Raw genomic sequence first — 22,204 nt, 5'->3', positions numbered from 1 at the left:
TCCTTGCCAGCTGAAGCAGGGAACTGGCTAAGGCAGCTGCACCCTGGTCCGACCATCAGAGAGCAAGAGACCCGAGAACTAGAAAGGCGAGGCTCTTGTTTATCTCTCTGCCCTTCAATTACCCCCACATGTGTTTATCAGCCAGGTTGGCACAACAAACTACCTCAGGCACCATCAGCTTTCTTACCACATTTGCTTATGCACCCATTTTGGCTTCAGCAATGGTGTTGGGAGGGTGAGCATCCCAGAATGCCAGGTTGTTAGAACAAAGTGTTCTTGCGGTTATAAGAAGGACTTGAGCAGAGGCCTAACGTCCGTCCACTTTCTCGGTGTATTCACGGGGCCCTCCTTAGACTTGTTACAATGCTCGAGAACACTGCTCTGCAGGAAAGAAAAGAGTGTGCACGGGGACCGAGTCTGTGAGTTTACCGCCTCACAGCCTCTCAGGTGCAGTCGCTCCTGCTGGTCTCCATCCTCTCCAGAAACGGCCAGGCCTCAGAGCACACGGGAACCACAGCATGAGCTGGCGGCCAGCTTCTGGCCAGAAAGGTCAACGCTTGCTTGGAGAGAAACTGTCAGAGCACCTGTCGGAGGCCCTAGGAGATGAGAAAAGAAAGCTGCCCTCATGGATTCATTCTAGAGGCATCTCCGGCGCTCCCACAAAGCTAGCCCGACAGATTGCAAGGCATTGGCAGCACCCGGGTCCCTGGGGCCTTGGCAGGCTGTGTGAACAGACTTGGGCAGGAGTTTTATCATCTGTCCTTGGGGAAAGCAGGCAGGCATATGTCTGATTGCTGACAGAGCATTGCCAAAGGGTGGGAGAGAGTTCCCCGCGTGCATTGCACTTCTCACGGGAGAACAGCCCGGGCTGCTCCTGGCATGTCCCCACACGCTGGACAAACACGCCGGGGGGTGTTGAGCGATGACCTCAAGGCGACCCACTCTATGATAGCCGTGTGCACTTGGTCGACAGTGAACTGAGGTTGCATGTCTTGCCCTCGGGTCTTAGCCACCCCCACCTCCTTGGCTGCTAGACTGGCACAGAACAAGCCTGGGGCCAGAACTTGGTCACGTCCACATTTCTTCCTCTCCAGGACAGACAGAGTTGATTGCCACTGAACACCAGACGTTCCCTTCCTCCTTAAGACGAAGGTGACTTGGGGCCACCCGCCTCCTCCTGAGATCCAGACCCGGAGGAGAATGAATCAGTCCTTTAACCCGATGGGTCTAGTGGTTTTGCATTTGGGCTGATAGCCGCAAGGTCAGCAGTTCAGAACCACCAGCTGCTCTGCAGGAGAAAGTATTCATTACCTTTGTCCCCAAGAAGACAATCCCTGATAAAGTTCTCAGGTGATGAAACGAGGCTTGAACTTCGGGTCAGTTATCTGGCCAACCTTCGGGAGCAATGCTCGTCTTTGGAACACGGACGGGATTGAGCCAGGCGCCACTACCCCTCAGCCCTGCCGTATTGTAAGTTGGAAGCCCACCCTACAAAAGACAGGGCACCGATCCAAGAGAAGCGGTTTATGGTAGGAAGCGGTGAAATGGCAAGGGCCGGCCCAGGGTGCCAGAGAATATGTGCTTCCAGCAGCACCAAGGGTCAGGTTGCCCTGTGGTGAGCGCACCTTCTAGTTGCGGACACTAAGCCCCCGGGCGGTGGCGTTAGAGGTGGAGGGCAGAGGAGAGCGAGGGAGGCATCAAACCTGCAGCTAGACGCCGTCTGGGAGCAGAGAGCGTGGACTACGCGTGTGCCTCGCCTTGGGAACACAGGAAGAGAGCTGCCTTGGAGAGATTGCGCTGGTCTCTGCCGGCTCCTGCCCTCGCTACGTCTGTCTGTATGCGACGGGTACAATGAGGAGACACTAGGAAGGCCACCTGTGTCCATGTCTAAGCTGTCACAGTGGCTTCACACAAGACCATGTCTTCACCCACCCACGCTCCTGGAGACCAGAAGTCCAGAATGACTGTCAGCTGGTAGGCCCTGGCCTTTCTCCACTTTTGCCTCCTCCCTCCAACCTCCGCCACCATCTTCCTCCACATCTCTGTGTCTCTTCTTAGGAGGGTGCCAGCATGGAGACATTAGGGCACCCCCAACGGGTTCACCTTCAGTTATACCCACAAGGGACCATCCGGTTCCCCCAGCAAACCAGCTTGCCCATTACTGTCGGTGAGGGCACATCTTTGTGGAGGACAGAGCCCAACGCCAGCACTGCCCATTCAGTTTGGGGTTTTGTTTTTAAGCGCAGCATCTTGCATGATGAGCTGGCCGGCAAGTCTTGGTTGCACTCTTGTGGGGGTGGTCTAAAGCAGTGGTTCTCAACCTTCCTAATGAGGCAACCCTTCCATTTACTTCCTCATGTGGTGGTGCCCCCCTCATCCCCAAACCGTAAAATTATCTTCGTTGCTACTTCATCGCTGTCATTTTGCTACTGTTATGAATCGGGTGACCCCTGTGAAAGGGTCATCCAGCCCCCAAAGGAGTCGTGACCCAGAGGTTGAAAACCGCTTTAGCAAAGCGGAGGGCTGCTCTTCGACTGAACTTGAAGTCCAGGGAGCAGGTGCTGTTGCTCCTCTTCTTAGGCCCACAGCCCTGGCCTTAGGAGGTGCCCTGTATTCAGAGTGGGTCGGTCATTTTTATGATCATGGGTGGGTTACTTGTTAGGCTGTGAACCTCAAGGTCAGCAGGTCAAAACCGCCAGCGGTTCCTCCGGACAAAGAGGAGGCTGTCTGTGCCCGTAAAGAGTTATGGTCTCAGAAACCCACCAGGGCAGTTTTGCCCTCTCCTACAGGTTGGCCCTGAGTTGGAATTGGATCCGCAGCAGAGTATCCCTGGAAAGGAGGCCGGGAGAAGGGAGGGCCGCAGAGGACAGGACCCAGCCAGGAAGTGCTGTTTTGTTATTTCGATGCTGAAAGGACATGGACACTACCGGCCATCTCAGCATCTACCTGTACGGTTCAGTCACATTGATCCCTTTCTTCAAATGGTGCGTTCTTCCCCTATAGCCCCCCCACCCCATCATTTCACCCCCAGTAGCAGACTGTTACACCCCATCAGCAGACTGTCCCCTTCCTGTTCCTGGTCACTTTCCCTCCCCAAACAAGAGCTAAAGTCACTGTCGTGGAGTTCTGACTCACAGGGAACCTATAGATTCTATAGCATAGAACAAAGCAGAGACCGTAATGCTTTATGGTTATCGGACAATCTCACCTTTCTCCCGCAGAGTGGCTGATGGCTTTGAACTGCTCATCTTGTGGCTAGCAGCCTCAGTGTTCATCCACTAAACCACCAGGTCTTCATGCTCCCTCCCTAAGGTCTGCCTGGTCTTATCCTCTGAGAGTGACGCATTCTCTCCATCACAGGACTCTCACTTGTTTCCGCCTGGTGCGCTCTCTGCCTCCCTCTTCTTTTTGGTTTAGATCGAAAATGAAAGTTGATAGGCCCCGTAATTTTCTTGTTAGGATCGTTCCCAAGTACTATATGATTTTTTTGTTGTTGTAAATGGAAGGTGCCTTTTCTTATTCTTCCTGTTGGCTATCTCTGATGTATGGAAAAGGTAGCAGTATTTGATTGGCCCGCGTTCGCCCCTTACTGAGCCATCAGATTAACTGTAAGGGTTTTCTTTCCATGGGTGGCTTGGTGTTTCTAGCTAGATGACTGTATGCTGGTGAATAGTCATTGTGTTTCTTTCTTTGTTAGATTGTGATGTTTGTCTTCAATGCAAGACAAAAGAGGTTGTAGTAGATGACATGACATGGTCTATAACACTATACCGGCCTGGTACTTTTGTCAGCGGGAAGAAAAGAGATTCAATTTATTTACTGATTAGATTTCTTTTAAGTTGTGGGGTTTCTCTTTTTCCTTTTCAGTAGTTTGTTTTCAAAATACTCCTTCAAATTTATTATTAGTGAACTGATAATATTTTCTTTTGTTTTTCATGCTCAGCTTACTCTAATACGTTAGACCTTTTCTTCTCTTCTAAACAGGTTTGTAGGTAGTACAATCAGTGGTAAATAATGTAGCGAAACCCACGGCCATGAAGTCGGTTATGACTCATAGAGACATTACATAAGATTTCTGGGGTTGTGAATCTTCATGGGAGCAGACAGCCTCATCTTTCCTACCCAAAGAGGCTTGTGGGTTTGAACCACCAGCCTAACAGTTGGCAGAAATTATGACACCGTGAAATATCTCCCCATCCTCCAGTGGGGATGTGGACCCTATTCCTGTGCCTCACTAAGCCCCTAAACAGGTGACAACTGACGGCCTGGTGTACTTCCAGAGCTTCTTTCTGCAAAAGTCAAAAATGTGCACTTTATGTTCTCTGCAGAAAGACCACACAGGTCACACGGTGTATAAATATCCAGAGTCCTTCATTCAGTTTTTACAGTTGCTTGATGTTCCCTTGTCTGGACGTACCACATGTTCCATGCCATGGCCACGTTTGGATTGCTTCCAGACATGCAGTTCAAACGCAAACGGTCGTGGCTGTTCCAGAAAACAAAGACAATTCTGAGGCGCACAATCAAGAGTTCCATTTACTGTCTGATTCCAGGGTACCCAACTGTGTCACCTCCCACATGACACCACCCCCACCCCCAAAATGCTGCATCACGTTGATGCTGACTCGTGGCAACACTATGGGACAGGTTAGAACTGCCCTGTGGGTCTCCGAGACCCTTAACTCTTCAGAGAGTAGAAAGCCTCACCTTTCTCCCAAGGGGCGCCTAGTGATTTTGAACTGCTGACCTCGCAGTTAGCAGCCCAGCTGCTTAACCACTATGCCACCAGGGCACACCCACCTTCCATCTCCATGGCTGACCAACGTACAAAAGTGAACTCGTTTTCCCTGTAGCCTCAAGGAACATGTATCAAAATGAAACAGATGTCTACTAATCTACTTTTAAGTGCCTTTTAAAAAGTTTACAATGATTCTGTCAAACTCAATATAGTATAATTTCCATGTAGTAAGTTCATCCTCTCGTGTGTGTGTGTGTGTGTGTGTGTGTGTGTGTGTGTGTGTTTCTGTGTTGCTGTAGCACATGCAGTGTAATTTGAATTTGCATTTCCTTTATTGCAAGTATGGGGTGCTATCTTTATAGCCAGAAGAAGAGAGATTTTAAAAACCCTCAAGTAGAATGAAATAAAAGCTTGCAAAGAAGACAAATCTATCTATACATTCTTATCCTCTTTCAAACTCAGCACATTCCATCCAGTGGGAAATTCAGAGCAGTACAAAAGTATTTCTAGGTTTTGTTTGTGCATTTGCTCTTGTCCATTGTTTATTTGTGTTTGGCCAGGGTGGGAGCCCAGTAAGTCAATGGCCTGTGGAGATGGGCAAGCTTAACTGGGAAGATACCTCTTACTGAATAATTGAACAAAATGGGAAGTGCATGACCGGTGAGCCACAAAAAGGCAGGGTCCCTGATCTGGGCCTCACGAGAGTTGTGTAAATGGGGAGTTCTGAAATCGTTTCAGCCCTTGGAATACCGCGTGCCCCCACTCCACAGCCTTCAAAGCTGTCACTGCTTTGTCAAGCTGATGGGTTGGGGATCACGTTCAGGTTTAGCTGAAGTGCAGCTGCCCAAGGGCTGGCTGTTGGTAGCTCTCTGGGTGCACTTCTGATTGCTTAAGGAAATTTGGGGTCAGCCGAGCAAGCAACAAGAATCCACTGCTGGCAAGTTGGTTCTAACTTCTAGCAACCCTGTAGGGCACGGTACACCTGCCCCAGTGGGTTTCCGAGACTTCACGGGAGCAGAAAACCTTCTCTTTCTCCCAAGGAGTGACCAGTGGTTTTGAACTACTGACCTTGTGACTAGTGGCCCAACGCGTAACCCATTGGGCCACCAGGGCTCATCCGTCACAGGTGACAATGGTCGTTCCGGTCTTCCCCATACATCTTGCAAGGTGGCGAGGACACAGAGCCTGGTACATCCAGTGCTTACCTGTGGATTTCCAAGGCCCTTCCTCTTTGGCCTCTGTTTGAGGGGAGAAACCTTTTAGACGTTGTTGTTGTTTTGCCCCCTCCTTGGAGGAGGAAGCATCTATTTGAATTTAAACTTAAGAAGATATTTATTTTTTTCTTCACCACCACCCTTCCCCCACGCAGAGCAGGCAGGGCAGCACAGAAGGCTAAGCCTGCGTGGTTTTTGCCAAACCCTCAAGCATGATAACCCTGCAGTGACTCTGTGGGGAGAAGAGGCCCTATGTGTGCAAGAAGAACGTCTCTCTGGGTAAAAGGCATGGCCTCTCTCTGCTGTGTTTGGTGCGGGTAGAATTTCTGGGCTGTTCTGTGTTCTAAACCCAACCAAACTCACTGCCATCAAGTGGATGCTGGCCCATAGCAACCTTATAGGACCAGACAGAACTGCCCCTGTAGGTTCTTGAGACTGTAAGTCCTTATGGGAGTAGAAAGCCCTGTCTCTCTCCTGAGGAGTGACGGGTGGTTTAGAACTGCTGACTTTGAAGTTAGCAGCCCAATGCATCACCCACTGTATCACCAGGGCTCCTTTGCTTTCTCTTCTTAAGTCATTTCTGACCAGAAAGCCTCATCTTTCTCGTGTTTGAAGAAGGCTATTTCTTGACATAGTGCTTACACTTGGGCTGTGATCCACAAGGTCTGCAGTTCAAAACTTCCAACCACTCCTCTGGAGAAAGACAGAGCTTTCTACTTCCGTAAACAGTTACAGTCTTGGAGAGCCATAGGGGCCGTTCCACCCTGTCCTACAGGCTCTGTGGCAGTGAGGAGATAGTCTATATTTATTGCCAAGACATTGCTTTGCAAACTACAAACGGAAGGAAAAGGTAATGGAGGATTGGCCTAATGGTACAGCCCGCACACTTGGTAAAGGCGATGGGCATCCTTGGCACCTCTGGTCTCGGGGTTGTGGGGAACGCTGGATATGCTTGACTCTGGCCTGGAAGTTTGCACGTGCCCCACAAAACGGGCACAAAACGGTTCTCTGCAAATGTCAAGTGTGTCTCAGGTGTCAGCCTGGAAGCGGGACTGAGGTTGGGGCGTGAAGGGCCAAGAAGCAACGTGGTCTTCGTTATATTGTAGCAGCTTCCTTGTGTGTTAAGAACGTGTATATTTGTTTGCAAAGGCAGTGGTGAACCCCTCTGCTTTGGGGGTTTTTATTCTGCTCCATAAGAAAGAGTCAGGGTGAAGAAAGCCGTCCTGGGCAGGCTGGCCCGGCCTGGGCAGCTTCTCGGATGGCCTTGGCTTTGAGCCCTGTGTAGTGTGGCAGCTTACGGAGCCCTGGTGGCATCGTGGTTATGCACTGGGCTGGCATCCAAAGTGTCAGCAGTTCAAAACCACCGTGCTGCTTCTTGGGAGAAAGACGAGGCTTTCTACTCCTGCCAAGAGTGACAGTCTTGGAAACCCCCAGGAGGCAGTTCTACCCTGTCCTAGAGGGTCACTGGGAGTCAGCATGGTCTTGATGGCAGGGAGTGGGCGAGTGCTGCAGCTTGGGGTCCAAGGCCCCTCTGCCGCCAGGGGAGGGGCCCAGTCGGTGGGCGTGCATGTGTGGGGTATCCCGATGGTCCCGTGTCCTCACGGCCTGTGTGTTCTCTCTGCTCTCTCTCGTGGCAGATCCTGAGCTCGGTGTTGGCACGCTCCCCGGACACAATGGCCAGGATGCCGGGCCCATTGTCCCCAAGATCTCGGGCCTAGAGCGAAGCCAGGAGAAGAGTCAGGACGGCGGCAAAGAGTCCGTCTTCGAGCCGGCAGTGCTGAAAGGCCCCTGTCCCCAGGTTCCTCATCCGCTCCCCGCGGAGCCGTCTGCCGAACCCCAGCCCCGGGCGCCGTCGCCGCGCCCCAACCTAGTGCCGCGCCCCGAGGCCCCTGCTCAGCCCCCACCTCCAAGCTCGCAGCCGCCGCAGGCCCCCCCAGAGGCCCAGCTGCAGCCCGCGCCTCCACCTCAGGCCCAGAGGCACCCCCGGCCCCAGACCCCCGGCCAGCTGCTCCATCAGAACCCCCCGCCTGTGCAGGCACACCCCTCCACTCAGAGCCTGTCCCAGCCTCTGTCTGCCTATAACAGCAGCAGCTTAAGCCTCAACAGTTTAAGGTGAGCCTCCTGCCCGCAGCCACTGCCCTGCCCTGCCCAGAGGGGGTGTCCTGGTAGATGAGAACACAGAGAGGCTCAGACGACCCATCAGTGGGGTACAGAGGAGTGGCCATTGGGGAGGTGGAGCCCTTGTAAAGAATAAGGATCTTCAGGGCACCCTGGGGGGTGGGGGTGAGCAGAAGGCACCGCAGTCCAGTTTGGTCCTGCAGCCTTGGGAAGCTGGCAAGGTGTAGAGCCTGCGGGTACATCCCACGGAGGCCTTGCCAGATTGAGGGGGGGGGCAAGAGAGAGCATGGGATGGGGGGGCTGGGGGCCATGGGGAGAAGAGTCTTTACAACTGGCTGACACTTCCTGGTGTTTTGATCCCAACAGCAGCAGCCGAAGCAGCACCCCCGCAAAGACTCAGCCCGCCCCTCCTCACATCTCCCACCACCCCTCAGCCTCCCCGTTCCCCCTCGCGCTGCCCAACCACAGCCCCCTGCACAGCTTCACCCCCACCCTCCAGCCCCCCGCGCACTCCCATCACCCCAATATGTTTGCCCCTCCCACGGCTCTGCCTCCACCACCACCGCTGACATCAGGGGGACTGCAGGTGCCTGGACATCCAGCCGGGAGCACTTACTCAGGTAGGTCAGCCCCCTCCCGCCCTCCCGCACCGTGCGCCTGGCCACACTCGCTGGTGGTTCAACCCAGATCTCCCCGGGTGGCTAGGTTCTCCGTAGTTTCCACCTCCTTCGCTCCTCTCTGATCTGAGGTTCAGAAAAATACCTGTAAGCCCCCACGCTGACCTGTGCCCAGTGCTGCCCTGCTGAGTCAGACCCCGCCCAGACAGAACGGGCTTGTGTGAAGTAAGAAGGTGTGTCCAGCTAAGCTAACCCTCTGGGTGTGCACACTCTGCATGCCCTAGCACCTGGCCCCTCCCTCCGGTTCCAGCGAATGAAGTTTCAGCAGGCCATGTCAATGAACTGTGCTTTAGAGGCCCACTTCTCGGTCAAAGAAAACGCCCCAATTAGGAACCTCAAGAGCTCTTGAGAAAATCCCGTTCTCCCCATCCCACTTGTGCACCCATTTTCTGAAGCCTGTTTGTGTCCCCCAGAAGCTCAGAGGCAGACCTGGTCGTAGAGGGCTGGGCCTCCTCTCCTCCCGTGTGTGAAGCACACCGTGATCTGAGCCCAGTGACACCACGGCCCATCACTCACAGGGCTGCGGGACAGCGGTGACCCTGACGGAGGTGGGGCGGGGGGCGGCCGGCCCCACAGAGCTGACACTGAGTAAAGTGGCCGTTGTTCTCAGCACCTCACAGCTCTGGTCCCCTCGGGGCAGCAGGCAGCCCCCTGAGGCCCAGGTGCCCCTGCCCCCCATCTCAGGGATGAAGAACGGGGACACGGGTGGGTGACATCTTGAACCCATGGTCACTCGGCCACCGGAACAGAGGCACACATGGCCTGGGCTCTGTCACCTCTGACAGGGAGGGGGCAGCGGGACAGTCAGATGACAACCGTCTCCCTCAGCGCCTGCCCCGTCCGGTCTCGGCTCCGTTGGTCCTGCCATCTATCTCCACAGGAAGGGCCCTCGGACGCCTTGTTCTGAAGGAGGCGCCCCTTCTCTGCGAGAACAGGGACATCACCCTTCTGCTGGTTCCCTGTTTTCCAGAGCAAGACATCTTGCGACAAGAACTGAACACCCGCTTTCTGGCCTCTCAGAGTGCTGACCGGGGGGCCTCGCTGGGCCCTCCGCCCTACCTGCGGACCGAGTTCCACCAGCACCAACACCAGCACCAGCACACCCACCAGCACACCCACCAGCACACCTTCACGCCGTTCCCCCACGCCATCCCGCCCGCCGCCATCATGCCGACGCCAGCACCTCCCATGGTGCGTACCCCAGGCAGAAATGTGAGGATCCACTGAGCACACTTTCCCTGCCGCCCGGGGGCAGGGGCGGCTGCAGGGTGTGGGGTGTGGGCGGGGAGGCCTGGCAGGACCTACAGGAGGGCAGAGGGGGTGTGAGAGACACTGAAGGTGGGGAAGGGGGAGCGATCTCCTGGTTGACCAGGTGAAGAGCCACCTTCTGGACAACTCCTCCACCTGGCACAAAGTAGGCCCTTTCTAGACAGTTCCATCTCCCACAGCCGGGGGGCCTTCAAGACTACCCCAGCCAGCCTTGGTCTGTAACTTCCTGGAGGCAGATTTTGTTGGCTTGAACATGTTGAAGGATTGCCACCGTGTGTGTGTGTGTGTGTGTGTGTGTGTGTGTGTGTGTGTGTGTTTCTGTCTCTCTCTCTCTCTCTCTGGGCCTTAATACCAAATGCTACCAAAGAAATGCCTGGAAGATGGGGAGTCAGGAAGATGAGATGGGGGAGAAAGAGGAAGAGACCTATCAGGAGCCTTGGATAATGTGTTAACCACCTACTTGTTCAGGGGTTCCCTTAAACCTACTTTGGGGAGATGGGTTTCTCGTCTTTTATAAAACACTTACCCAGTACAGTGATCTGCTCTGTGTCAGTAAGGGGTCTGGCTTGATCACACCCCAGAGACCAACAGGTAGCTCCACCCTACCTGTGGACCTACCTACACCCTTTCTCTAAATTTGGAGGTAACATGGACCGTGGGTGCCACCTGGGACTTTTTCTTTCTTTCTTCCTTTTCTATAATTGGGAACTATAATGAATAACGGTGTTTTCAAATGCTATCTCTTCTGATAGAGAGCCCTATCTCTTATCAGGGAGCATCAGTGGTTGGTCTGCTCGATTTTTAAAGTCTTTTTAGGAAGTGGCTGATCTCAAAGACAATTCATGTAGGTTTTGTGAGACCAAATCTGGCTTCTTTCCGGATGCTCACAGGCCTTTCTTCGATTGAACTTGGCTTCAACCCCCTTGTTGGGGGGCAAAGGACACTCTCCTGGGGGACAGATTCTACCCCTTACTGTCTGGATGCTCTACTTGGTCCTTGGCCTTTTTCGGGAGGGCCCCGTCTGTGGGGGAAAGAGCATGTGCCGCTCCCAAGTACTAGCCACTGGCTGCACAGTGGCCTCCCACAGTCGGAGCGCGTGCACTTTAGGCTTGCCCCAACCCCGCCCTGAGGAGTCATTCTCCCTGAGGAAGCAGCCCTGAGGAAGGCAGGTCCTAAGGTCTGCCAGAGGGCTCTGTGTCCAGGTAGATGATAAATTTTGCAGGTCAGACGAAGGTCCAATGTGTCTGTGGCTACAACATCAGGCGAAATCCCCACATCTCCCTGGCTTCTCTGAGTCAGTCGCCTCTTTGATCCAACCTTAGACGTTTGGCACATAGATGCCCAAGCCACAACCACAGCTGCCCGCTCAGTTCCGACTCACAGCGACCCCTCAGGACTGGAAGGAGTTGCTCCCTGGTGTTCTCTGAGGATGTAAACCTTGGCAGGAGCAGACAGACGCCTTTTTCTTCCCTTGGAGCACCCCGACACTTCACCTGCTGGGCCACCAGGACCCCTCCGTTTGGCGTCTCAATCAGTCCCAACATACAGGACGGGGAGGAAGGCCTAAGAGTATGGCCGGGACTTCAATGTGTGCCTGGCAGGTTTTCTACTGGTTTTCTCCAGGAGGCTCGTTCTCCTGTCCGAGTGGCTGATGAGCCGTCCTCGCATGTCAGCCTTGGTGACAGCCACGTGACAGAGGGGCGAGCTTCCTGAGGGTGGGTGGCCTCTGTTGAAGCAATGAGCTGAATCCGGCAGGCTCTGGAAGTAACTAGTTTTTGCTTTGGTCCCTTTACAGTTTGACAAATATCCTACCAAAGTTGACCCCTTCTACCGGCACAGCGTGAGTTGAGCTTCCATGCTACTATTGACTGTCCCTGCTGCCTCGTTATTTTTTTTAATTTTTATTTAGTTCTCTCGTTTATTTGGGTGCTCGTCACACAGCCGTATGTAACTAAGCAGCCTTCCTTTCTCGTGTTTGCAAGAATCATGTACATCCCCCCCACCCCCACCATCCTCATCTCTGAATGTGGCTCGTGTGGCATTTTGCTGTGGGGTTGAGGGTGCAGTATTATCTCCTAAGTCAAAAGATCAGAGAAGCCCTCCCCAGACTCGTCAGCAGGGCTGGCCTGGCCCTGGGGTGTCAGCACCCCCGTTTCTTCTGTTTGTTTGCTTTCCAGGAGAGCTGGAAGTCACAGCATGGCACTCAGCAATCCTAGCGTTTGCATTCCGTGACTGCGTCCCAGTAGAAAGTCCCTGGTCTCTCAGACTCCTACTTACTCCCCAAATGCAAATTTCCAGCTTGTCTAGACTGAATGCGAACCCTCTTCCTAGGGGCCTGAGTCCAGGGCCCGATCTCCTGACCTTTGTTAACAACTGAACAGAAAAATAATAGCCTTCCATTTATAAAAGTCTGAAGAATTCAAGGAATGCAATTTTTCTCATTAAACTCATGTCTTCCCTCCCCGCCCTTTTTTTTAAAGGGAGGAGGTTCTGTTCCTACAACATAAAAACACACACAACTTATTTTGCCTCTTCTTTATGCAAATTGAAGAGTAACTTTTTGGAATTTAAGTTGCTGCATTCCTGGATGTTCTGTGACTTACAGCGGGGAGCTGCTTTTATACAGAGTCTTAGAGCCGTCCAACCGGTGGTGTTTTGATGACGGGATGAATACTGCATCCTTTTTACCCCAGGTTTGCAAGTTTCTTTGCTCGGTGGTTTATTTCTATTTATTTACTTATTTTCATTCTTTTTTTTCCCAATCAAATGGGGAAGGGGGAGAAGGATCATTGCTTGTAATCATTTCGACTCGGCATAGGGCTCGGCACCCTCGAGCCGGGTCTGGTGTGGAGGTTTAGGTCGCCTTATGGTCATCAACATGCTACTTAGGAGATCAACAACAAGGCCTGTGAAGTCAGCTGCCCTTTGAGCCAGGTCGTTAGAAACTCGCTTCGTCCTGACCGTCCCTGAGAAGGGAAGACTCAAACAGACCCAGGAGTCCAGGAGCAGATCATTGACTGAGAAGCCATTGGGAGTTAGCATCAGGAAGACGTCCGCACATCCGAGTTAGAAAAGTCAACTTGCTTGGTGCCCCTCGTGCCAGTACTCTGCACAGCCAGGCGATCCTTTCTGAATCACAGTGACCCTGGAGGGCAGAGTAGAAGTGCCCCTTTGGCCTTCCGAGGCTGTCCATCTTGGCAGGAGTGGAAAGTCTCCTCCCTCACCCTCGGCTGGTGGAACCACTGACCTTATGGTCAGCAGCCCAGCTCATAACCCTGTGCTCCACCAGGGCCCCTGATCACTGCGAGAGGAAAGCATGTCGTCCACAGACAGCCAGGATGGAGGGAACTCCGGGGTTTCTCCTCTTTGGGTCTGTCCCATGATGCTTTTGCCACCTTTGCTATCCGGCTCACCGCCCTATGGCTCAAGATCTGCTCCCAACATCATTCTGATGAATAAGCCTATTATGCCCAACAGGTGGTTCCCAGAGACTTGCCAGGAGCAGGCAGCCTGCACCTTTGCCAGAAAGATACAGGTTTAAGCCTGGAGGACTCAAAGTTGCAATCTTGGGTTCAATTCAGGTCTTCCGTCAACGGAGATAGCAGCCTACCATATTCTCAGAGGTCCATAGAAGATCAAGGCCAAAGGGAAGCAATAGGAACATTATTTTATTTTATTTTATTTTGTGGCCCATGAAAACACCAAAGGGAAATTCTCACCCTGGACGCAGAGTAGTAGAGATTTGCGCCTGGCGTGGTGTGTGCTTAATCGCTCTGCTTCGTAGGTGTGCCCTGGCGGAGATCTCTCATAGGATGAGTGACAGCACAAGAGCTGAGGCCCCCCTGCATCGAGGATTAGGACATGATAAGGGGAATTAAGATGCAATGCTCAAGTATCTAAAACACCATTTTAGACTTAAAAGTAGTTTTAAATGAGGGCACTTGGCTTGCAATCACTGTGTAAGTGGGTTTAGTTCAATATCAATTAGTCTGGAAAACCTCCCTGCATCGTTGAAGGGAGCAAAAGAGGAATATAGACCGCTGGGAGGAGGTGCAGGGGGATCGTGCGTGCTCTGAAAACAGGGTGGCAGAACACTTCGCGATTTCCACCGGGGCCTAGAAGGTGTAGAAATGACAGAATTAAGAAAAGCTGCCATCTGGTGGTGTTTCTGACACTGCCCTCACATCTAAAGATCGAGTAGGGCGCCGCAGAACTATCCAGAAGGTGTTCTGCTCCGAGTCCGTGTAGCCCCGAGCAAGAGAATGACTGAAAGACTTGGGTTTCTAGAAAGAGGGCAGGCCGTGTTCTCATGGCCTCCGGCGCGGCTGTGTTTGATTTCTTCCCTCCGCTGTGCCTTCGGTTAGCTCCCGATGCTAGGAATTTACATCTCCTCACCTTCGGAATCCTGCTTCCCTGCCACTGAACGGTCAGGCCGACCTGCCAAGGGACCTGGCCAGAGCAGTCTCCCAGAACCTGTGTGTAAACTACAGGTGCCATTCAGAACGGACCACAGGGCCCTGCTTGTCCTCACCGGCCAACGAGGAAATGCTTTGGGGACCCCAGACTCTGGGAAGCGGCCAGCATAACTGGCCACAAGACAGCACCCTGCTATCTTGCTGCAGTAGAGTAATCCTGGCACACAGCGACCCTACACGACACGCTAGAACTGCCCCTGTGGGTGTCTGAGGCTGGCTGTGACTCTTCACGGGAGTAGAGAGCCTCGTCTTTCTTCCACGGAGCAGCTGGTGATTTCAAAGTGCTCAGCTTTTACCGTTAGCAGCCCACTGTGCACCTACGACACCACTGGGGCCCCTCAACTGAAGGGGAGGTGGGGGTGGAGATGGGTCTCCCCACAGGAAATATATTCAGTCTCTCGCGTCACCCTGTCTCAAGATATCTGTCACCATTTGTGGCAAGGATTCTGTTTTCCTCTGTAACTGCCACCTCTCGAATAACTTAATGAAGCAAGGATTGTGAATATCTTCTCATTTCCTCCACAAACTATTAAAAAACAAAACCTAAAGGTACTAATTAAGTTTTAATGGTCTAAAGTGCTGGAACTCATAAAGACTTGCTTTTTTTAAAATTTTGTGCTTTTTTTTTTTCCTTCTCTCTTTTTTTCTAATTAACTTGTAATTTTCTGGGCATCTTCCTTGGCTCAGCATTCCTCCTGTTAAGGATCTGCATTAAAATCTCAAAGCATTTAGGCCCTTCTATCCAATTTAACAATTAATAATTAGAAAGGCTCTCATCCCCCTTGATGGCCTCATCTGGGACGTCATTTGTTGGCTGATTGATTCTGAACTACTTTTAACTTTTTCAGTTAAACATTCCCGACGCATCTGTGTGATCACTTCACCCCAGCTCCTTGTGACTAATCGCACGTCACCGAGATTACTTGGCTTGCGAATGTGGATCTTTCTACTCGGGAAGGGATTCGAAAATGACCCCCTGCCTCCTACTAAACTGTTGTTTTCCCTCTCCGTCTCTGGCCACAGCTCTTCCACTCCTACCCTCCTGCAGTCTCGGGCATCCCACCCATGATCCCACCCACTGGGCCCTTTGGGTCACTGCAAGGAGCATTCCAACCGAAGGTAAGAGCCCAGACCAGAGGAAGCAGACAGCATGCTCAGTGTCAGCTCCCCGGCTAGGAGCGTAAGGGGAGGGGCTGCATCCTCTCCTTGGCTCAGCACCCAAGGCTTCTGATCCCCTGGTGGACAGCTGAGAGAGGATCAGAGGGAGAAAGCATCCTTCTTTTCCGGGTCACTGAGAATCTCAGCCGCCACTGAATCCTCAGTGTGGGTCCTCTCGATGGAGCAGCTCAACAAGGGCTCTGTGCTGATTAAAAATGTTCAAAATGCGTGCTTCCACCCGCCCCCTCCCACAAGTTCTGTGGATTTAAGTTTCCATTCTGGAATTTTAGGACCTTAAGGTATCTGAAGATGGCTCAAAAAGTTGGTGGGAAAATGCGATCCAAAGACAGTGGATCCCTCCCCTGCCCAAAACGTATCGAATCCCCCGCATGTGTTATTTGCCCAAGCTCAAAACGGAGTCTTTGTTAAATGTAAGAGAAAGAAGAACAACAACATCCCCCAGACTCAGAAACTCAGAAACCTCACTCACTGTCACCGGGTCAATTCCAACTCATAGGACAGGGTAGAACCATCCCTGTGAGTTTCTAAGACTGTAACTCTTTAGGGGAACAGACAGCCTCATCTTTCTCCCAAGGAGAGGCTAGTGGTTTCAAACTTGTGACCATGGGATTAGCAACCTACCATGAAACCCACTCTGCCTTGTAACTGTGTCGGGGAGAGCCTCATTGGCGTCCTCAGCAGGCAGGTTGGGCTTCAAGAGGAGGGCAGCCTCCTACCTTCCCTGCAGATGTCTGCTTCTGCTCTCACTTAGCCCTTCCACCCGCTTCCACAGTCACACTTGCCAAAGCTGGCGCTCCGTCCCTCGGCTGCTAGCAGCTTGGTTCACTCCTTGCTCGGCCGGGGCTCAAGCTGTGCCTGTGAGGGGCTGCGGTCATTTCTGTGGGTCAGTGTCGTGTCCTTCTCAGAACCTTGACCTCTGGGTGACTTCCACCCTAGCAGAGTTCCCAGTCTGCCTTCATACCCAAAAAGGAGGATGTGCTTCTCAGGTAGGTACCATAGCTTTAGTGGCAGGAGGGCAGAGGGAATTCAGTGGTAGAATTCTCCCTTTCCACGTGGGAAGCTCCGTTCAGTTCTCAGCCAACAAATGTGTCTATGCACAGCCACCGAAGTCTACCCCCCACCCCCCGCAGCAACCATCTGTCAGGCAAGGCTTGCATGTTGCCAGGTTGCCCGAGGGATTTCAGGGGAGCTTGCAGGCCAGCACTGACTGGGAAGGCAGATTTGGCAATCCACGTCCTGAAAACGCCAGGGTCCCATGATGGTGTGCCTCGGGTCACCTGAGTGAAGACCATCCAGAATGGTGCTGGCATCAACAGCCACCTTATTTTATTTTACGTTGAAGTAGGAAACTAGATCATGTGTGATTTCGTTTAGGGGTTTGGGGGGCTGGGTCCTCACCTCTCATTTTCAGGCAGAATAACCAGATTGGGGCAGAATCTCCTAAGAAGCACTAGCATTTCCAAAGACCAGTTGCCCTGAAACTGGAAGTGGGAAAGGGCTCTAAAACACAACAACAACGAAAACCCTACCAGGCCGAGGGGTGTGAGATAGCGTGCCTCAGCGATCAGACTGACCTGCGTGGAGAGACATCCAGAAGGCCCCAGACGGTCTGTGCACGTTTTCTACGCACAGGGTTTTTTCCTTTTGTTTGGTTTTTTTGAACCACCTCCTGTCTTGGGATAAAATGATTTTGAAACTCCATTCCCCTAGCTCACTCCTCACTTCTCCCACAGACCACCCCGCCCCACCCCCTCTGTCCCTTCTAGGTCGCCCCGCACCTCTTGTGCCTCCCCAAACAGACCGTGAGGTCATTTAATAAATTAGACCATTTCCCTCACTCACAATTACCCAATCACACAGCAAACTACATCTGGGCAAGAAAGTGTCTCTCCTGGTGTCGAAATAGGCCTGTCTAGGCCATCTTCCTGATTGAATATGTAGATTGCAGTTCATTAGTGGAGTTCTTCATATGTATGCAAATCAGGCTGTTAACAACTCAGGCTTAATTGTTAGTTGTACTGCAGCTGATTGCTTTTCTTTATTTTTTTGTAACCCCCCCTTTTTTTCTTTTTCTTTTTTTTCTTCTTTGTAGGCAAGTTTAGGGCCTAAACTTGAGCTCTTGTTCCAAGAGAGTTCACTTCCTGGTGGTGGGCCGGGGGCTTTTGAAGCGGTGATTTATAAATAAAATGCTTGGTGTGGTTTTCTGAATTTCCCCTTCCTCTCCAAATGACTATGATGGTGTGCCTGAAGTTGGCATGGTTTTTCTCCCCCGCCCCTCCCTGCCTGCCCCCGTTCTTCCTGCCACCAAACTCTAAGGACAGAAGCTTACAGATCAGGTTAATATTATTAGTGATATTTAAGAACGGCACTGGGAATAGGAACAATTTACTCAAGATGAAGCAGAATTGCTTGAAATCATTTAATAGTAGATCTGCGTGGTCCCTAAATTAGGTTCTCTTGTCCCATTTCCACCACCGCTAATGAGTAATTACTGAGTGTAATTCCTTGTGATTGTCTGCCAGTTAAAACTTAGAATGTGAGCTTATTGTCTGCAAAATACTTTCCCGTTTTTCTGATGAGAGGCACCTGATATTACAAATTATAATGATGTTCACTTAAGCATTTCTTAGAATGTTTGATGATAAAGCAAAAGAAAAGAAAGAGAAAGAAATTACTGTAAACCCTATCACAAAAGTTGGAAAGAGCAGCAGCATTTCATGGTCAGTGTGTGCATCGGTTACTTCTCTTGGTGGTCCTTCTCTTTGGGGGGGCCAGTGGGAATGCGGTGGCATCAATCTCACTGTTAGATGCCCTTGCTAGAGAGCGCTTTTCCCGGTCAAGTGTGGCTAGAGAGCATGGGCAGTAGATCCGTAAATCCTTCATAAAGAGCAAGTGTGGCCACGGAGAACAATGAGTCTGAACGACACCAACCAGAGGCCCAGGTTTGGCGCCTGTCGTTCAGCATAACTATCTTGCTTGTATGCACGTGTTCTGGGCTCCCTAAACTGTGACCTCATTCATTTGCAGACATCCAACCCGATCGATGTTGCCGCTCGCCCCGGGACGGTCCCGCACACGCTCCTGCAGAAGGACCCTCGGGTACGTGCAGAGTCAAAAGTCGAGCCTGGTCCCGGGGACTGCCTGGGCGTGCTGGTCGACACCCAGGAGCCGAGGGAGATGTTGCCTCGCTGCTCCTCCTTGCAAACCAAGCCTCTGGTGCGCGCTCTGCCTCCCAGCGAAAGAAACCTCCTAGCGGGAAAGTCTGCTGAGGCCCTGGGCCCAGGAGCTGCGCTCCCCGGGCTTGTGCCAGGTCTTGTCTGCCCTCACCTCACGTGCCCCCCACAAAAAAAGCACTGGCTGGCAAATGTTTTGATCAGAACAGCACAAAGCACTTTTTCTTTCTGGAAATCAGGATTCACCCCTTCAAAGTTTGTGGTGGGCTCGGGGGTGTGTGTCAAGAAATAACAACACAGAGCTATCCTGCCACCCCTCTGCCCCAACCTTAACTTTTTCACTTGTACTGAAAGCTCAACCGAGCCCAACTCACTGCCTCGTTGAGCCGATGCCGGCTCACAGCAGCCCTACAGGACAGGCTAGAAACCACCCCGTCTTCTCTCAAGGAGTGGCTGGGGGTTTCGAACTGCTGGCCTTGCAGTGGACAGCCCAACTGGGAGCCACGATGCCTCCAGGGTTCCTTTAGGGGAAGCAACAACAAAGACATACACCAACTCAACAGTTCCTACACGTACAGTCCCCTGACACTGATGACACCCGGTGTCACGCAACCCCCTTGCTATCTTTTCCCACAACATCCCACCGCCAGGAACATCAACTCAGTGCCCCCCAGGGCACTGCTTAGTGGTCACCCTGGTAACCACGAGCCAGACTTGGTTTTTCTCTGTTTCCTGCTCTCTTGGAAGTGAGACCAAACAGTGGCCCTCCTCTTTCATTTGGGGGAAGGATCTGTCTGTTGGGGTCGGTGCTACTGTTTCTTCACAGCGATTCTTCCACCAACCTCCAAGAAGGCCTGAGAGTGCTAGTACATTTGTGAGCTGGACTGCTAGGCAGACGCTCAGCAGTTAGAGACTGCTCAGCAGTTAGAGACCACCCACTCCTCTGTGTGAGAAAGACTTGGCTTTCTACTCCCATACAGGACGGCTCCAGAAACCCACAGCGGCCGTCCTGTAGGGTCACTGAGCCGGCATCGACTTGGTAGCCGTGAGTCTGGATTTTGGTGATTCGATAATATAGGTGAAGTTGAGCTTAGACGAATTGCCTTGCATAAGATTGTGGTTTTTTCCCCTGCTAAGGGCAGAAATGGATGCCCAGAGTAAAATAAAAGTGCCTAATTGATTCATCCACATAAATTGTTTTCACTACGAGGTCTGGGGAACATCTTTTAAAAATGTCTAGTCCCTAGTAGAAATAAGTAGTCCTCAAGTTAAGGGAATTGGTAAAGATAGACCTGCTTGTTGTTCTGTGCCAGCGAATCCATTCCAGCCCATAGGGACCTTGTATGCACAATAGAAAGGACTACCGCTCGGGCCTCCACCATGCTCACAATGGCTCTTACGTTTGAGCCCATTGTTGGCAGCTGCTGTGTCCATCTCGTCCAGACCCTTCCTCTGGTCCCATGAACACACTGCCGTTGAGAAAATTCACAAATCGTATCAATCCTAGGACAGGGCACAAGTGCCCCTGTGGGTTTCCAGAGCTATAAATCTCTCCTCCAGAGTGGCTGGTGGTTTCGAACTGCTGACCTTACGGTGGGACCCACTCGACCACCTGGGCCCCTTCGGCTTTGGGACCTGTCGTATTTGAAAGGGCAGCCCTCCCCAGATACCTACGAGTAGCCAGTCTGAAAAGGCTCTGATCTAAAGCCTTTCTCCCTGGGCCCCCGCGGGGGGGTGGGGGTAGCAGGATTGCCCGTGAGCTGCCTCGTTGTGTGCAGGCGAGTGAGTCACATAGCCGGGGACAGACTGCTGCTGATTGGACTTGTTCTGGGACTTCTCAGGATAGAAAGCACCCGAGCTCGGGGGTGGGGGTGGGGATGGGGGGGCCCGAGTGGCACTTTTGATAGTGTGAAAATGGGTTAATTATTCTCTAAAAGGGCTTCATTTAAAAGTAAAATTCTAACATTTTAATTTCCCCTCCTAATGAAGCACTACAAATTTGTTAATTAGAGCAATTGTTTGAGTGACAGGCGTGTAACCGAGTTGTCATTTTCTCTTCACAGTTGACAGATCCTTTCAGACCTATGTTAAGGGTAAGAACGCTTCTTTCGGAACTGTTTTCGCAACCTTTCTCTGACTCCCGGCGGGCTCAAGATGCAACCTGCCGTCGCCGCTAGGGAAGTCAGGTTCTCCGAATGGTGGCAGCGGTGGCGGCAAGAACAGGAGCGGCAGGAGTTGGGTCTCTTCTGGTGGTGGACGGAGACTTGTCTCAGAAGGCCATGGCCTCCGGTGTGGGAGAAGGGGCAGAGCCAGAGGAAATTCAGTGGAGTCAAAGGATCCGTTGCTGGCTGTTTGGAACTGCAGGGCAAGACTGGATCCGCAGGCTGGATTTAGGGTGTCCCACTTCTTTACTCCCTTGGAGCCTATATCTTACCCTGCCTCACCCCCCATTGTGCTGGGTCTGCAAGGGCCCCCCGAAAGTTCATGGGAAAATAGAATGGAGAGATAATGGCATTGACCCCATGGACTTTTTGAAGGGCCCGTCTTCACCATGAACGTTGGTCCCCTGATTCTGACAAGAGATTTCGGGCTTGGCCCAGGCACTGCACTGATGTCTCTAGTCCAGAAATGGGAACCTGTGAGCATTGGTTTCAGCAAGAGGCGTTGGCTGGCTGGAAAGCGCTGTAGACAAACACACTGGCTGTGGAGTGGGTGACGGAGGAGGGCTAGAAGTCTGGGTGTAGGTCAGCCATTTCTGAGGGCTCTCCCAGAGAGTTGGATTTGGCCAGGGGCAAAAACAGGGAAGGTGTTGTCATTCCTTGGGGGAAAGACCATAGATCACGGGTGATTTCAAAACAACTCATCGTTTCATGACGGGACAAGGTCCCGGTCTTGAATCAAAGCGTCTGTTTCAGAAACGGCTCCTGGAACATAGAGATTGCAGTGCCTGTCCTTTGCCGCCGTAAAGACAGCATAGTGTGTCCTCCCCTCCACCATGTAGTGACCAAGCCGGGCAGTGTGCTCCGGGTCAGTTAATGAGCAGGCGTGGGAATGGAGGGAAGAGATCAGGTCCCTGGCCGCTCCGAGATTAGACGGAACACACAGCACAGAGCAAGACATGGGATCGTCGGAGGGAGCTGTCCTTTGAGGGAGATTGATCTCTGTAGAGACCTGAAATTGGGGGGCGGGGAGACGGGCAGGGAATGGGTTCTTTCCTTGCTTTGCTCTTCCTGGAGCAAGTGGTGGACAGTCGGTCCCTGGTGGGGATTGGCGTGCGGTGTGTCTCTTTGTCTCCTTGCAAGCTTGAGAATGCTTGCACACGGTGTTAAGGGAGGGGGTGGTATCTCTGGTCCTGGTTGGG

The 22,204-nt window shown here is 52.3% G+C and overlaps 1 protein-coding gene across 1 annotated transcript in view; it reads left to right on the top strand.

Moving 5' to 3' along the window:
• AUTS2 (activator of transcription and developmental regulator AUTS2) overlaps window positions 1–22,204 on the top strand; it is a gene marked incomplete at its 5' end in the record, with an annotated part of 1,172,671 nt that overhangs the window by 1,131,895 nt on the left and 18,572 nt on the right. Inside the window, 7 exons of the mRNA XM_045284531.1 lie at window positions 7,590–8,064; window positions 8,437–8,690; window positions 9,718–9,938; window positions 11,812–11,856; window positions 15,515–15,610; window positions 18,698–18,769; window positions 20,907–21,009. Of these exons, the coding sequence (XP_045140466.1) occupies window positions 7,590–8,064; window positions 8,437–8,690; window positions 9,718–9,938; window positions 11,812–11,856; window positions 15,515–15,610; window positions 18,698–18,769; window positions 20,907–21,009 (1,266 nt within the window). The remainder of the gene's footprint in view (window positions 1–7,589; window positions 8,065–8,436; window positions 8,691–9,717; window positions 9,939–11,811; window positions 11,857–15,514; window positions 15,611–18,697; window positions 18,770–20,906; window positions 21,010–22,204) is intronic.

The sequence above is a fragment of the Echinops telfairi genome, unplaced genomic scaffold, assembly GCF_000313985.2.
Source record: "Echinops telfairi isolate 266 unplaced genomic scaffold, ASM31398v2 ScPeMD7_5;HRSCAF=22, whole genome shotgun sequence".
Taxonomy (NCBI): Eukaryota; Metazoa; Chordata; class Mammalia; order Afrosoricida; family Tenrecidae; genus Echinops; species Echinops telfairi.
This window is presented reverse-complemented; position numbering and strand designations above follow the sequence as displayed.